The sequence below is a fragment of the Rattus norvegicus genome, chromosome 17, assembly GCF_021556685.1.
Source record: "Rattus norvegicus strain SHRSP/BbbUtx chromosome 17, alternate assembly SHRSP_T2T, whole genome shotgun sequence".
Classification (NCBI taxonomy): domain Eukaryota; kingdom Metazoa; phylum Chordata; class Mammalia; order Rodentia; family Muridae; genus Rattus; species Rattus norvegicus.
This window is the reverse complement of record NC_141550.1, coordinates 64,998,874-65,017,360: the sequence shown is the minus strand read 5'-3', so window position 1 is coordinate 65,017,360 and position 18,487 is coordinate 64,998,874. Positions and strand designations below refer to the sequence as shown.

Below are 18,487 nucleotides of genomic sequence, written 5' to 3'. Positions count from 1 at the left end.
GACTCTGTGACACTCACCTGTGATTGTCAGTTTGCATGGATTAAGCACCTATGGTCTTAATGAGGCATGCCTTGGAATGTGTCTAGAAAGGCATTCCCAGAGAGGATTAACTTGCAGGATACTTCTCATTCAAAGCACAATGTCACAATTCCGAGTCAATGGAACCGCACAGGGAGTATACATTTAGAAAGCTCTCTATAAATGCTTTCGGAGCGCAGAGAACATGCAGTGGGCAAGCTGGGAAGGCAAGGACTTCTAATGTGATCATTTAAGTTTAAATGGATAAGCCTTGGGCTGACAAAACAGGAGTCGTGCACTAAAGAAAGAACCTATCCAAAAGCAAGAGGCATGCTTAAGGGACATACTGGCTCAGAGAAAGCTGATATCTAGAAATTGAGGAAAAGAGCCAAGAGTAGAAGGTAGTACACGCCTTTGATCACTTGGGAGGCAGAGGCAGATATAGCTTTGTGAGTGTGAGGCCCGACCAGACTACACAGTATGACAACTACCAGAGGTATATAGTGAGACACTCTCTTGAGGTGGGGGGAGGGGGCATGCAGGAGAAGAAGGAAAAAGAAGAAGAAAGGAGGAAGAGAAGGAGGAAAAGGAAGAGGAGGAAAAAGAGGAGGAGGGAAAAAGAAGGAAGAGGAGGAGGAGGGAGAAGAAGAAGAAGAAGAAGAAGAAGAAGAAGAAGAAGAAGAAGAAGAAGAAGAAGAAGAAGAAGAAGAAGAAGAAGAAGAAGAAGAAGAAGAAGAAGAAGAAGAAGAAGAAGAAAGAAGAAAGAAGAAGAAGCAGAAAGAAGAAAGAGGAAGAGGAAGAGGAGGAAGAGGAAGAGGAAGAGGAAGAGGAAGAGGAAGAAGAAGCCGCTGCCAATGAGAGGTTCAGGAGAATGGAGATGTCCATCTTATGAGCAAGAAGAGGGAGTAGCAAGAGTGAAGGACAAAGGAAATGAATTGCAAAACCATAATCCTATACATCATTGAGAAAAACCCTGCAGGGATTCACCATTGTTTAAAAAAGCCTATTATGGTGGAATTGCTACACAGGATTCAAGAGACTGGAAATCTCATAATTCATTAATAGTAGTCACTATTACATTCTCAGACATACAAACGGGATCTGATAAAGTGGACACCAGGGTTGCATGTGTTGGCAAGTAAACTCATTTCACAATTCTTTGGTTGAAAATTAACAAATGGTGGGGCCCGACCTTCAGAGTGTAATATGAGCCCAAGCAGGTGGCTGAAGTCTCCACTTTTTATGTTTGTATTTTTTCATTTACGAATGTGGCTGTGATAAGCCACGCCTGTGTGTGACCTTACCTTACGCTGTATGGATCCCATTCGTGCTGATTTGACATCCACGGCCTGGTAGGTTAGCCACAGGCCTGTGTCCACATGTTGTATATAGCAAATGGAGTCTCCATACTTGATTTCTGAGGTTCCCATGCCATCGACTTCTTTCCTTACACCTGCATCCAATTTTTCCTGTGTATAAAAAGGGAATAGCATAGATTTAGAAAAAAAAAAACACTAGTCCATATCAACACAATACTATCTTATAAAAACATTCCTTCTCACTGAAGTTCACTTCAGTTATGACAATGGCCAATATTATTTCTTAAAGATTTATTTTTAATAATCTGCATGTATTGTATCAGGGGTGTGTATATAATGTCAGTGGAGAGCAGAAGTGGGCATCAGAGTCCCTGGATATAGAATTCTAGGTGGTTGTGAGGCCCCTGACTGGGTGTTGGAAATCAAACTTGTTCCTTTGGAAGAACGGCCTTAGCTCATAACTGCTTAGCCATAACTTCCTGGCATAGGGTCCAGTTTTATCATCTAGAAATAAAAATATCTCCCCTTTTTTGTCCAGAACAAAAATGAGAGAACACTTGAAAATCTTTGAACATACCTTGAATTTAAAATCCAAAACCAAAAAAAAAGAGTCCCTTTAGTCATCCTGAAGGACTTTGGCCATGACACCTGAGAGGTGTTCATGACGCTGTCAGTAATCACTGAATCTTCTGTCTCTCAAACTAATTAAAGCTGTGGTTGCTGCTCCTGCAGCTTCCGAGGTGAACTGCCCAGGTTTGTATTCCTAACAGGAGCTGAGATTCAGGAAGTCACCAGGCCAAATTCTTCAAAGTTCTTTTTGTGAAGGTGTGTATGGATACGTATGTGCACGTGTGTGTATATGTGGTATGCACAAATCCACAGGTGCTCTGAAAGCCGGAACAAAAAAGGGCAATGCATCCCTTGGAGCTGACGTCACAGGCATCTGTGAGTCACCTGATGTGGGTGCTGGGATCTGAATCCTTGCCATCTGCAAAATCAGTAAACGCTGTGGTTGCTGCTGCAGCTGCTGTCCTTTGTTGGACCTGTGTGTTGTCTGTGTGCTAGATACTGTCCTCAGATGTGGGCACCCCCCTGTAACTGAAACTTCAGACAGCCGTAAGCCACCATGTAGGTACTGGAAATCAAACCTACACTCTCTGGAAAAGTAGCCAGTGCTCTTAAGCACTGAGGCCCTCTCTCTAGTCCTACGGTAGTCCCTACATGACAGTCTCAAAGCTGAATGGACTCCTTCCTGTTTCTCAGTCATGCCTTTGCCGATTAAGTATCCCCACTAAGTTGCAGTTATATTCTTTCTAAGTCTTTGGTTATTTGATTGTTGATTAAATTGGGGTGTGTGTGTGTGCTCACATGTGTGTATGTTTGCTTGTAGAAGTCAGTGATAGCCTTCATTATCAATTTTCAAGCATCCCCCCCACCATTTGTTCTTTAAGACTATCACACTGGTGAAGTTTACCAAAGAGGCTGGTCTAGCAGGGCAGCAAGCCCCAGGGATCTGCTATCTCTGCGTTTCCAGTACTGGATTGTAAACACAGGCCACCACACCCAGATTTTCTTCTTTTACAAAGTTTCTGAGAAATCAAAGTCAGGTCCTCACATTCCAAGGCGAGCACTGAACTGACTAAGACCATCTACTATATAAATATGTATTGAAGAACCACTTGAAGTAAAAATTATTTGAGTTTTGGTTTCTTGTTTTATCTAAAGGATCCGTTCATTCAAACAAAAGAGAAGGCCTACTCTGGTGCCAGGGCGACATGCCTATCTTATCAGTGCTTGGGAGCCAGGTGCAGTAGGATTGCTTCAAGGCCTAGGCCTGCCTGCTCTACAGAGCAGATTCTGGGCTAAGCTAGGCTACATGGGGATTGCCTTGTCCAGCCTTAATATGAGGGTCTGGGCCTAGTTTTATTGTAACTTTATTGTTGATATCCCTGTGAGGCCTGCTCCTTTCTAAAGGGAAATGGAGAAGGAGTGGAGGAGAGCAGAGGTGGAGGGGAAAGGAGGAAGGAGAAACTGTGCTAGGATGCAGTGTATAAGGGAAGAATAAATAAATGAATAAACAAATGATTGCAGGGAAAATTAAAACAAAACAAAATGTCACAGATTCTTCACGACGTCTGATTTTTTTTTCCTTTGTATTGATAAATAATGATCCTTTAATGACCCTAAAGAGAGTAGGTAGATAAACTTCAAATTCAAATGAGCTTCAATTCTCAATAGAGAAAGGTCAAGGTCACCTCAGAAGCATACAATTATCAACTAAGTTGAATCAACTATTATGCAAATAGCTTGGAACAGTGTTCTAAGAATCAGCAATAAAACAGATAAACTATTGTAATTTCATTCTATCAGATGGCATAGAGTACTAATCTACTTATTCCAACCCTGTCAATGGGAAAATTAAATTCTGGAAAATATAACAATGTAATTATCTCTTCAGAAGAAGACAATGAGCCTCTAAACTTTTTTTTCTTTTAGCCGGGAAATGAGTTTATAGCCTAATTATTTGTGTTTTTGAGAAGTCTTGCACTCATTAGCTGCACAGCGAGGTTTTGTTGACTTCCCATTGCAATGACCCACGGCCACTTGGAAGGGGTTTTAATGAGGAGATTTCCCAAGTCCTGCAGCTGGTATTAATGGTGACCTTGAGTCAGGTAAGAACTTGCCGAAATGACATGTGACAGAAGAAGCTAAAGGAAACACCCAGGGTCCTGGCTGTTCTTCCCTTTGTTCATTTCCTGTAGCTCAGCTTAGGAGAAATTCAGACGAAAATAATTAAGCATTCCAGTGCAGGGTCTGGGCTGGGTAGCTCAAGGTTTTTAGTCTCTTACGCTGAAGGGACTGAGGTGGCAGAATAAACTCCACTTTGCTTTTAAGACTCCATTCTAAGTTAACTTGCCCTTCGAGTGACACGGCCCCCACCCTTGAGGTCTGAGAAAAATCAGACCTCAGTTGCAAAATAGACACAGCAGCTGCAGCTGTCTGATAACAACAGAGTGGGCTAAGAAAATGTAAGTCTTTCCCAGGTCAAGATGCTCCTTTTTGGTGTATCGACCTCCTTGTGGTTTAACCAGGTGCTATAAACCAATTAGCTTAAAGGCCAACATTCCTTTCCCCTCTTATGTAATGCCAAGGCTTGGAAACCCTCACTTGTGGTTTCTTCCTTTATAAACCCCCTTCCCCTAGACCTCGGGGTCGCTCTCCTTCCTGTTGCATCAGGAAGGTATGTGGCCCAAGCTTAAGCTTGAATAAAGACTCTCATGTCCTTGCATCCGAGTTGTGGTTCTTGGTGGTCTCTGGGGTTTTTGCAATCTGGGCACAACAACTCAAAGGATTGAAACTAGAGCTCACAAGGGTTTGCAAAGGTATCTTTAGTCACTGTGATGGCGGATCAGAAATGCACTGTGTGGAGGATCCAGCACATGAGCACAGGCGTGCAGGGGTCAGAGAGGGCATGGATCTTCCAGAGATTGAGTTCTAGGCAGCTGTTAGCCTCCCAATGTGAATGGGTTCTGGGAACCAAACTCTACAAGCAGGTCCTTAACTTCTCTTCAAGACAAGTAGCTTCTTCTATATGGGACCAAAGGAAGAAGGGGTTTGTTCACTAAGGGCATAGCTTGGGTAGTCTAAGATGATCACTGGCCAATCAAGACTACTGTGAGTCTTCCTTCCCTCAATAAATCTGATTTTAATTACACATACAGACATAAAAATGGAAAACAGGAGATTCTCCCTAAAAATTCCTTAAAACCTTGGAGACACGGTTTGCCTTATTTGCACATGTGCCCCAAACCTGCCTAGGCTGGACTGACCTTTTAATCCTTCTAGAACTGAAGAAACTCTAAGTTGAATGGCTGTTAAGGTGATAAGAAACTTATCCTATAACCTAAAGAGGGTTATCCCTATGGCTCACTGGAGGGTTCCAGGTTGCTAACAAGTTGCTGGATGCATTGATTTATGGAAGGGATAGAATGCACGGTACTTCCAGGTAAAGATTCCAGGTTTCTGAGAGCATTATTGGAAGAAGGGTATGCGAATACCAAACCTGGCAGAGTCCTAGGCTGCAAAGCCATTCCCTATGCTCATCTGTCTCAGGTGTGTTGAAAAACAAAAAGGATAGAGTTGGGGCTGGAGAGGTGGCTCAATGGTTAAAAGCACTGACTGCTCTTCCAGAGGTCCTGAGTTCAAATCCCAGCAACCACATGGTGGCTCATGACCACCTGTAAAGAGATCTGATGCCCTCTTCTGGTGTGTCTGAAGACAGCTACAGTATATGTATATATAATTAATAAATAAATCTCAAAAAAAAAAGATAGAGTGTCAGAAACCAAGACGATGGCATGGCTAAAAGCTTCCAACAGAAAGTAAGCTCACATATAGTAGAAGCAGCAGATTAGGCAAGTGACTGTCAGGCAAAAACCCCACACCAGCTCCCCTTCCTCAGATCACGGTCTTCAGTTGTCACATTGAGTTTTAAATAATATTTTTAGATTGAGCTACTACACTTTAGAAAATTGAGATTAGTTGTACTTCTCATGGATAACTATTATAATATTCAGAAAAATCCCCCCCCCAAAAAAGGAAAAAAATGGATAGTAGAACTCCTTAGAAAGACAAACATCATTTAGCCTAGCTTACAGGCACCAGCCTTTTCCTCAGGGTATACCTGGCTCTGTAAGAACAACTCAGGCAAAAGGAATCAATTGTCTCTCTGACTTGAGGTATCAAAAGTGACGCACTGAGATGCAAAGGGATCCAAAACCTTTACAGAAACCCATCCAAATTCTTGTCAACCCATGCCTTGTGTATACAGAGAGGAGGTTCAGAATAATGGCAGCCGGTGGAACTGAGAGACTGAGTAGAAAGGCAAACAACTGTTCACTGCCAAAGACACGGGTTTCAGTCTAGCAGGGTCACCTGCCTGCAAGGCTGAAATAAGTCTCCGCAGGGTGTCATTTCTGATATCCATTATACTGTCAAAGGAAACATCATGAAAAGGAAGTGAGGTGTAAATGTGGATCCTGATAGTACAGCTAAAAGACAAAGACCTTAAGACAGCTATTTTTTTATGTTTCTATTTGTGTGTGTGTGTGTATGTGTGTGTCTGTGTGTGTCTGTGTGTGTCTGTGTGTGTCTGTGTGTGTGTATTTACATGTGTGTGAGCACATGTATGGGTATATTTACATGTGTGTTCTTGTGTAGGTGGAAGTTTATGTTTGATGCTTGGAGCTATTGCTCGTCCACTTGATGCAATGAGGCAGTCTCTCAATCAAGGCTATAGTTCATTGATAAAGTCTCCACAGCCACCTTGCTCTGGAGATCCCTGTTTCTGTCTTCCCAGCCTGGAGCCCACCAGGCATTTATATAAGTTCTAGGGATCCAAACTCTGGTCCTCATGCATGTGCCCCAAGCAAGTTAACCACTGTGCCCCCTCCCTATCCACTAAAGCATCTATTATACATATAAAACATACTGAAGTGCCAAGAAAATCCTTTACCCATACAAGGAATACACCAATAAGTGATCTCTGCCAGAAAATGCAGTATATATTTAAAGCATACACACACACACACACAGAGAGAGAGAGAGAGAGAGAGAGAGAGAGAGAGAGAAGAGAAGAGAAGAGAAGAGAAGAGAAGAGAAGAGAAGAGAAGAGAAGAGAAGAGAAGAAAAGAAAAGAGAGAGCAATAATCAGAATATTGGAGTAGCTGGATAACACTGGAGCTAGAAGACAGAAGGTCAATGAGATTGAAAATAACAGCAGCAGTATCCAATCTGAAAATTATACTGATATCAAAAGGGCTCTCTCTAACTGCGAGACATGGTGGCTCAGACATGTGACCGCAGCAGTGGGATTATAAGCTCAGTGAGGGGACTGTAGTGAAGCTGAGGCCAGCTTGTAGCATGTACAGTTATAAGTTCTAGACAAGTCTTGAAAGTTCAGAGCAATATCCCATCTTGTGCAATGCAATCTGAAGCAAATCAAACCAAAACACAAGCTAAGATACTCTGCCATTAAATAGAAACTTTCCCCAAAAGGCAATATAGTTTAGTTTGCACACCTAGTATCAAGCACCTGTTGTAGCCAGTTAAAGAAACCCTAATATCATTGCTATCATCTGGGCTTTCGTTCATTCATAACTATTTTTCTCTGTTTTTAGATCTTGGGGACTCTGATTTCTCAAAGAAATATGTTCAACCCATTATTGTGTATACATGCTATTTCTTCTCCTTTTACTTATATATTGGCATGAATACTGCCTTCCACTACCAATCAGTGGGCTCTTTACTGAAATTAACCAAAATTGTTCTGTGTCCTCAGAACCTGATCATGGTCTGCAAATGTCAGGCTCTTTAAACAAAACCAAAAGAATTTTATTTTTTAATCGTGTGCACTTATGTATGGGTATGCCCAACTCAATGCAAGTAACGACGGCTGGAAGAGGGCATCAGATCTCTCAGAACTGCAGTTAGAGTTTGTTGTGAGCTGTCCCGTGTGTATTCTTGGAATGGAGCTCCTGCCCTCGGCACTGGTATTCTTAAATTCTGAGTCATCTGCTTAGGCACATAAAAGGCCACTTGTCAACAACAATGTCCTGCATGAATAAATTAAGGACTACATATCCCTTCTTATGTCCCACAGAAAGCGTGCCAACAAACTACTCAAATAATTCCAATCAGGAGATGGCTTTAAAAAATAGAAAGAATACCCCCAAAATGGGCACACTAATCTGGCTTGTTATGAAGTGGAAACTACTTCTGCGCCAACGGTGGCCTTTAGTAAGTGGCACAGAAGCACACTAAAAACTAGTGCTGGAAAACTGCTATCTGGACTCTTCTAGTTCTGGCTAAAATCCATCATATTTCTATACCAGCACTGGATAACCAAATGGGAGAGGGAAACTGACAGGTCCTTAATCTTGGTTATTGACAATCTTACTCGTTTTTAATTACACATTAAGTTATCGATATTAGCTTTTTAAATACCCATCTCTTTATGACAAGCAGCAGCTAAAGTTAAGAAAAACTAAGAAGTCAAAAGAGAACACACAGCAGTGGAAACAGCTCAGCAGGGGAGGTATTTACTGACAAGACTGAGGACCTGGGTTTTAAGCCTGGAACTCATACGGTGGAAGGAAAGAACAATTGCCAAAAGTTGTTCTCTGATCTCCATATGAGTTCTGTGGCACATGAGCATACACACACATACACATACACACACATACACACACATGCATATATACATACATGCACATACACATGTACATACACACACATGCATACACACATGCACACACATTGACACACATACGTACAGGCACACACACATATACACATACACACATGCATGTGTACACACGTGCACACAGGCACACACATACATACATATACACACATGTAAACACACATACACATACATGCTCACACGCACATGCACACACACATATACACATACACAAACATACACACACACATACTAAATAACAAAAAGGGTAAAGGTTTAATGCGTTTATTTTATGATACCAGAATATAATGAGGATAGGTGGTCACTGGGGACTGGGAAATGGGTCACAAAATTATCCCATTAACCAAACTGCACTATGGGTGTTGTCCTTCCTTAGCCAGCCCTCAGGTACCAGCAGACACAGCTATACAATATGGTCCTAAACATATAGGGCTCCCCCCGATTCTGCTTCTCTGACTGCGAAGCCTCTCATCTCACAGGAGGGTCTGAGCTATTCCCTCTCATGCTGACTGCCATTGAAAAGAACTGGGATACATGTGACCAAATCTCTCTGTCTCCTGGGAAAACCATCATTTCCACTACTTTCTCTCATTTTCTTAGCTCCTGTCTGCAGAGGTCCCTATATGCAGCTCCCTTTAATTTAATCCTGAGACAAGTGAAGTTCATCCCCATTTAAGCTTGGAGATTGGGGTTTTCCATTACTAATTGTTTAGGTAGCATGCAAAGTACTAGGTTTCATTAAGACATACACACACACACACACACACACACACACACACACACACACACACTCTTACACTTTGTTCTTATTTCCATTTCTCATCTCCCATCTGTTATACTCTGTTTCTTCCTTGGTGCCCACTAATAATTTTATATAGTTGTTTTTATGAGAAAAGTAATGCAAAAATAAATCTCTATTTTACCTATTTTTAATTAACTAATTTATTTATTATATATATTTCATATACATATATTATATGCATATACATTATATATTTGTATATATGTGCTCTATCTGCATGCAGATACCATCTATGTAGCATGTACACCTGCATGCCAGAGAGGGCATTATAGATGGTTATGAGCCACCATGAGGTTGCTGGGAATTGAACTCAGGACCTTTAAAAGAATAGCCAGTGCTCTTAACCTCTGAGCCATCTCTCCTGCTAATCTTTTTTATCTATTTAATCCCCTAGTCATAGCAGACCTCTGAAGTACAGACAATGACAGGTGAGTGATTTCTCTTCTCTATTGGCTAAGATTTATCACTGAGGCTTAAGTTCAGATCCTGATCTTCCACAGAATTTAATAAAGCTTCAGTTGCTACCATTGCCTAATGAAGATTTAGAACAATCTCTAAATGTCACAAACTCATTCTAGATCAGATGACCCAGAGCAGCAAACTTGGTAGACAGATTATATGGTGCGCTATAAACTGTTAAACTTCGCTCTTTATTTTCTTTGGGTGAGCGTGTTTGCCTTGAGGGCTGGGAGGCTGCCTTCCCAGCATGTGTGAAATCCTGGGCTGGCTCCTCAGAAACACATCTACCAGATCAGAAGCTCAAGTCACCCTCAGCTACAGGGCAAGCCTAAGGGAAGGTAGCATGGAAAGGGAGGGAGGGAAGGAGAGAGGGAGAACTTTGAAATTCGTTTGTCCGAACTAAAAAGTAAAAATCTTCAGTAAGATACTACATGAAGAATCTCTCAGCCTAGAAAGTTTCCATCTATTTTTGCCCTCATCACCACAGTCCTTTTAACGGCATTGCTATCCCATTTGGGGCTGTCATTCCATCACCTCGATGGCAAAAGACTTCTATTCATGGTGCACGAGGGAGGGAAAGCAGGGAGTGCTGCTACCAAGGAGCATGTCAGTGGTATTTTAAGTTTCAAGAAAACTACCCTGGCGTACAATACATATATATCTACCTGGCAGGACTACCTTATGATTAAAACTGACATGGAAAGGTGTCTGTGAGAGCCAGTCAAAGGTTCTAAAAGTAGAAAATATGCCTTAGAAAACCTACAGGTGAGAAATGCATTCTTCATTATATCGACTCGTTTCCTTAACAGGGAGTCCCTGCCGCTTACATTATGAACTGTGTCCTACCTGATCCAATTTCTTCTGACTACACAGGGCTGTCAGCAACCGGTGATTTCTCTGTCAACTCCAGGACTTGAGACTGGCTAGTGAACACCCACACTGGTGTCACAGGTGCTGTTGTAATGACCCCCAAATGACACCTTTCCTGTCAACTAGTAGCATGGGTTTTAGTTTTTTGGTTTGGCTTTTTGTTTGTTTTCTGAAACATTTTTTAAAACCCTTGATAGCTATGAATCCTGAGGAAAAATTATCTTCCTGATCTGCATGTTTTGAGAATATGGTCTTGGGGTGTGGGCCTTCAAGTTGAGTCGCTCCTGTGGAAGGCAAGGAAGACTGAAAGTTCAGTATCTTTGCCTGGAAAACTAACTGATACCATTTCTCAAACTTAAAGGTCAGAAGAGACCCAGGAATGTGATGGTGCCTAGCGGCAGAACTCAACAGGACCAAGGATATTCGTTCACTGGAAAGACGGGATGAGAAGAATGTGTCAACCAGGGACACTAAAACACCACTGAACTAGACATAGCTTCATCAGAGTTGAGGCAGTGCTGGGATCGAACCCAGAGCCTTGTGCATGCTGTGATGGTGCCCCACCCTCCAGCTATGTAACTGGTAGAACTGTGGAACCAACGAGTCCTTTCCTCATTTTTGTTTTGTAAGTTAGGGACCAGATTGGCCTAGAACTCAATCTGTCACCCAGGATGGCCATGAACTTCTTCCCTCCTCAGTAGCTGACATAACGGGCTTGGGTCACCAGGCCAGACTCAGGGTTGATTTTCATTTTGGAATTCATAAATCTGAAGAAACTAACAGAGTCTGAAACAGAAGTTTATCATTTCTCCTCACACATAAGCGACATGCTTACTCTTTCATTCACAGCAACACAGAAATTTTATCTGTCAAGCCATTTAGCCACTGCAGACCTGACACATACCTGAGTTGCAGACACATTGAAAAGAAGACATTTTGTCTTCCAGAAAGGAAGTGCTCATTTTTCTTACTGAAAACAAGGAAAAATACAACATATATTCCCTATCTATCACTGTGCTCTGAGAGGGGGGATGCATCTCACATCAGGTAGGGGCAGGGGAGCTCGAGTGATAATTTGGGTGGTAATTTACTTGCCTTGCAGACATGAGGACCTGAGTTCTGTCCTCAGAACCCACAGCTGAAAGCTAGCAAACACTTGTACTTCAACCTCTGGGAGTAAAGGCAAGTAGATCCCTGGGACTCACTGACCAGCTAGTCTAGCTTACTTGGTAAATTACAGGCCAGTGAGAGACCCTGTGATGGATGGGAGGACAGCCAAGATTGACTTCTGTCCTCCACAGGCACGTGCACACACATGCATGCACAATTCACTACCATGAACCTACATGCCTATGTATGGGGTATTTGCGTCTTCATGTGGGTTCACATATATGTGTTTATATGTGAGCTCAACATGTATCTTAAAAGTACAGAACTGAGACCAAATTATTACTAATAAGAGAAAAGATAAAACTGTGCATTCCGTTTTCTCTAAAATTTGATAATACAAACACCTTTATTTTGTTTCCATCGGTTTAATGTGTCTTTATCATATAACAGCAGTTAATACTCTGCACCATGAATAAATTTTAATTTCATTAGGCTTCTTTCCAGCTAAAATTCAGTATTTTTGAGTATTATAATCAACACTATTAACATGTTTAATTTTTTTCACAGTCTATATGTGGGAATGTATTTTTAATGTAGATTTCTGTGACATTGACTTTTTCCTGGATTCTCATTTTTATACTGCTATTTTATACTAAATAAAAACTAAGGGGTTGGGGATTTAGCTCAGTGGTAGAGCTCTTGCTAGGCAAGCGCAAGGCCCTAGGTTCGGCCCTCAGCTCCAGAAAAACAAACAAACAAACAAACAAACAAAAAAAAACCCTAAGCTATCAAAATAGCACTCACTGCTGGGAGTGCTGATTTATACCTATAACCCCAGAACTGAGAAAGATAAAGCACAAAGAGCATGAGTTTGAGGCTAACTCGGGTTATATATTGAATCCCAAATCAATCAGGGCTATATAGAGAGACCCAGCTTCAGAAAAACTTATACAAACATAGCATACCAACTTCTGGACATCAAAAGGCACGTAAGTGGACTTTTCTTTTTAAATATCAGAAACATCTATTTCAAAAAACATTTTCTTCTAATCGAAATTACATAAACATTATCCCAATATTATGCCCTGCCTTATACCTCTTCCACAATAATACTCAAATGTGTTCATAAAAGTGTTTCTGTTAGACAAAGTTTAATTCTAATTACAGCTGTACTTCCCATATGGTTACCGATAAACTTCTGAACATTTACAATCTGTAATTAAAATATTTAAAATAAGTTACACGGAGGAGAGACTGGAGGAATGGCTTAGCAGTTAAGACCGTTTACTGCTCTCATTCAGCATAGAGTTTCCATATTGAATGGTTTACAACTGCCTATAATTCCAAAGACTCCAATGCCCTCTTCTGACATCCATGGGCAGACCCCACATATGTGCATATACATACACACTCATAAATAAAACTAGATCTTTTAAAAACATATAATGGACAGAGTGTCATGTGTTCTAAAACGACTGCGTGATCCAAAAAAAAAAAAAAAAAAAAAAAGCACTGACATTTTGGTGGAAGAAGGAGAAGATATAATAACAGGAAACACAAAAAGGTAGATGACAAAGTAAGTCACTTCTCTACTTTTGGACAACACAGAATGAACATCTCAGTCATCCAGTACACACAAGAGTCTTAAGAGCTAGGAATTGATGTTGGGAGAAAAATGCTTAAATCTCAATAGTCAGAGACAGGCTGACGGAAAGACAACATGATCAGGTAGGCCCAAGGCTTGGCAGGTGGAAGGTGTAAGTTTGGAAATTAGATCAGCAGATCTATCTGCAAACTGGGATTTGAGATAACTCTGGAAATGTGCCCAAGCTTTGGACTAAGTTTCTTTGGTCAGCCTAAGTAGAGTCTGGCAATGCCTTGCTTCATTCAGAGTTGCTCTGTCTGTGTACATTAGGAATAAGAACACAGTTGGAATATAAAGAACATATATAATGATGAGATCTCACACATAGAAGAAGAAATCTAAAATAATCTGGAGAAGAGTCTAGACTAAATGCTAGAGGTACTTTCCAGGAGATGCTCCAAGGCACTAATTCTAGGAGACAGACAAGGAACAGAAAGGTGTGGTCCAAACCCCTTTTCTCAGAGACATCAGATCCTACCAACTGTCAAATGCGGTATATGCTATCTCTCACTTAAGTGCTGCAAATGTTAGGAAAATGTCTTTAAAATGACGAGCCTGAGGCAGGAGAGGCGGCTCAGCCTGTAAAGGCACTTGCAGCACACATCTGGTGATGAGTTCAATCCCAGGAACCCATGTAAAGGTGGGTAAGGCAGACAAAGGGAACAGACTTAGAAAGGCTGTCCTATGCCCTCCATAGGCATGGACCACCCCCAATGACAGTAAGTTAAATATACACTTACAAAAACAATTTTATAGCTGTAAAAGGTAACATTCATAAGCTAGTTCAAAAGATGTAATTGATTTTTATCGAAGTCAACTCTCTGTAGTTTCTAAGATCGAAGTCCCCTAAAACTTTCCTGTCCTTGGATCAAAAACAGTTCAACTTCCAAAAAGGGAGGAATCACCAGTATTTAAAGACTTTCAGTGTGAAAATAACCCAAAATTTCAAACGCAAAGCAGTTGCTAAATGCACCATCATCAATCTAAAATACAGAATGTTGAATTGCCCAAGTTTCACTATAAAAGAAATGTTGGAGAATAAGACATTTTATTAAATATTGATTAAACCCAACAGAGTACATAATTAAGTTTGTTTACTGTTAATATTTCTTAAAAGTTGTAATAAAGACAAGGGGTTATTTTTGAATGACAAATTCGAGTGATAATTTTGAAGGTAAATTATCCTAATTTGCCCTTGTCTAAATTATTGCATTCTCCTTTTAAATTTTCTCATTCGTTTCTTGAGTGTACATGTGTGTGTGTGGGTGGGTGTTTGCAAGGGCATCAGAAGACAACTGTGAGCACTGTTTCTTTCAACATGGGTCTAGAGGATCAAACTCAGTTACGCATTGAGCCAACATGTTGGTCTCTGTTTTTCAAATGTACTGTGACAGCTGTTTCTGAACTACGTACTAGAATGGGTGATTTTAAACAGAAATAATATAGGCAGTTGTCTGCACCCCTTGGACAAACCTGTTACCTGATCCTCCAACAATATTTAAATTTTATTATAATTTTTAAAATTAAGTATCTCACTGCATTCTAGCTCTCCTGCTTGTCAACCTCTCCTCATACACAGTCGCCACTGAGAATTCCCTATAAAGAGCCCGTGTGTGACAACAGGTTCTCAGCAGCCTGCAGGGCTGAGTGGTGCTGTAGACATGGGATAGACAATGAGCTTCAGAGAAAAAGCTCATCACCGCCATGCTCAGACAATGGCCTTGCTGCCTTCGGTGGAGGTGGTAGCATTGTTTGACTGTCACTTCCAGAATAAGAGTTCCTGAATAGAAACCTAGGCAGAGGACCTAGGCAGTAAAATGAATTAAACTACAATATCAAATCCAACACCGACAGAATGTTAGGAGGGCCTTGGAGGGAAAACATATCAAGACACGTTTACAAGATGCACCAAGAGCTTGCAAAGTTAGTCTCAGCTTGTGAGGCCCAAAGTTGGCAATGTCATGTATCTGTCTGCTTGTATCCCTTTCCACTCCCTCTCACTGAGGCAGATTCTCTTGCCTGAACCCAGAGCTTATCAACTGACCAGTCTAGCTGGTCAGCTTACTCAGGGATTCTCACTATATTCTCATCTCGGGCCTGCCTCCTGAGAGCTGGGATTACGGGTGTCTGCCATACTAAGGCCCAATATAAAATCTCCCCTCCCTCACTCTTATTTTCTGATCTTTCTATAGTTTGTGAACTTGAAAGATTAGCATATATTCCTCCACTGCCCACACAAAGGCACAGACTTGGCATTCGTTTTATCTCCTTCAGGTCTATGATTATCAAGATTATTAGTGATTTGGTACATCAATTTTATAACTTCCATGTTCAGTGATTTTTTTTCACTCTTTAGTACCATGAGATGTGTACATTTTGTCACGTGTAATATTTTTATTTACCTGAATCTTATCCCATTGTGCATTCCAGTCAAGCTCCCTTCTCAATCTCAGCTCATGCTGTCCTGGTAGTCCAGCAGACACTGCTTGGCTCTCTGAATAAAGTTTCACTGTAGGTCTCTATCATGGCTTCGATTTCATGGCCCAATACCAACTTATTTTCATTTAAAATTACAGTTTTCTATTCATATATATTGATAAAGTGAATGTAGTGGGCCAGCCTAGCACAGCTTAGGTTCTCTGGTTTCCTCTTTGTCTGGCAAGCTCTGCGCTCGTAGTTCTTCCTGGAAAGTTTCTCATTAGTGTAAGGCTGGAGTGTGAACTCAGCATCTTCTTGCTCACCAACCTCTCTTGTATTACTTTAGTTAACACTACACATAAGTTTAATGCTTATATTATTTTATCTGTATTTCTAGAGAATGGTTTCTCAAGTTGTTGGTATATTTGAAGAAGGTCTATCTAGTCTAAGCTAGCCTTGAACTCATGATTTTCCTGCCTACTTCTCCCTCAACATCCCTCTGCTTCTACCTCCCAAGCACTGAGATATCATATACATACTGTGGTGTTCAACTTGATCTCTCATTTTTAAAACCTTAGAGGGGACAATGAAAGTTAAAAACAGAGTGGGTGGCAAATAAGGAGTGGGTGGCAAAGCATGATTATGACAATTATAAAAGTGTCAAAATGAAACCTGTTATTTTGTATGCTAACTAAAAAAATCAATAATTCTAAAAAGAAATATATCCATAGCACAGAAGATCACTATGACTCTATCTCACAGGAGTTGACTATAACGCAAGAGATCACTGTGACTCTATCTCTTGGGAGGCGACAATTACACAGAGGTCACTATGATTCTATCTAATAGAAAGTGACCAAGTGTTTCTTCACTTTTCCCTCTTTCCCACCAGCTTTGGAGACATGAATTTTGCATTTGAAACATTAGACTCCAGAAAATATCTTTAGATTTTTCAAATGTAGTTGTGTGGAGTATGTATGTCTGTCTCCATGTATGTCTATCTGTGCATGTCTGTGTGTGCCTAAGAGCACCTGCTAATAACACATCTGTATGTGAGGGATCTAAGAAGCAAGCCAGTGTAGCCATTGAATATCTGACAAAATAGACCTCAAATAAAAACTAAGCAAATGAGATATGGATGGCTACTACATATTCATCTAATAAAAAAACACAACAAGAAGACACTGCAACTCTTAACATCTGTGAAGCATACCCAAGAACACCCAAGTTCATAAAAGAAACGCTAATACAGTTTAAATCACATATTCACCCTCATTTACTGATAGTGGATGACTTCAAAAACCCACTCTCACCAGTGGACAGGCCATCTAGACAAAAACTTAATAGAGAAATGCTGGAGTTAACAGATGTTATAAACCAAATAGACCTAACAGTATTTATAGAACATTTTACCCAAACCAAAAATAAATAAATAAATAAATAAATAAATAAATAAATAAATAAATAAATAAATAAATGCATGCTTTCTCCTCAGCAGCTCAGGGAAATTTCTCCAAAATTGACCACATGCTTGGACACAAAGCAAATCTCAACAGATACAAGAAAACTGAAATAACACCATGACATCCTAGCTGACCAGTACAGAATAAAGCTATTTATTCACAATGGAAACAAGAGGAAGCTTAAAAGCTCATTGACAACTCTCTCCTGAATGAAAATTGAGTCAAGACAGAAAATAAAAAAGAAATTAAAGACTTTCTAAAATTGATTGAAGATGAATATATAACATACCCAAACTTATGGAACATGAGAAAGGCAGTTCCAAGAGGAACGTTTATAGCACTAAGTGCCTACAGAAAAAATAATAATAATAATTGGAGCGATCCCATACTAGGAACTTAACAGCACACCTGAAAGCTCCAAAATAAAAAATTACATCTAAAAGAAGGAGACAGCAAAAAAATAATCAAACTCAGGGCTGAAAACAACAAAATCAAATCAAACAAATAAAAAGTACATAAAAATCGGGGAAACAGAGTTGTGGATTTTTCTGGAGAAAAATCAGAAAGATTGGCAAACTCATACCCAAATTAACTAAAAGGCAAAGAGAGAATAGAATGTCCAATTTTAACAAAATTAGAGATGGAAATGGGGACATAACAACAGACATTGAGAAAATCCAGAGAATCATAAGGACTACTTAAATAAACCTATTTTCCATTACATTGAAATTATAAAAGAAATTGATATTTTCCTTGATATAGAGCACCTACCAAAGTTAACTCAAGATCAGATAAGCAATTTAAACCAACATATAACCCCTCATGAAACAGAAGCAGTAATTAAGTCTACCAAACAAACCAGCAAACAGAACAAATAAAAACCCAGGGCCAGATGGTCTTAGCATAGAATTTTACCAGACTTTAAAAATATTTTTATATTTTAAAATAGTCTTCAAATTATTCCACAAAATGGAAACAGAAGAATGTTGCCCAATATATTTCATGAGGTTATAGTTACTCTGATATCTAAACCTCATAAGATACCACCCCCTGAAGAAAGAGAATTATAGCCAATTTCCCTTATAAACATAGATGCAAAAATTCTCAATCAAATACTTG

At 40.2% G+C, this 18,487-nt stretch overlaps 1 protein-coding gene across 4 annotated transcripts in view; it reads right to left on the bottom strand.

Moving 5' to 3' along the window:
* The window catches only part of Ryr2 (ryanodine receptor 2), a 593,362-nt gene that overhangs the window by 295,967 nt on the left and 278,908 nt on the right, over positions 1-18,487 (bottom strand). For all 4 annotated transcript variants that reach the window (XM_087591546.1, NM_032078.3, NM_001191043.3 and 1 more), the window contains 1 exon segment: positions 1,323-1,487. In XM_087591546.1, the coding sequence (XP_087447672.1) occupies positions 1,323-1,487 (165 nt within the window).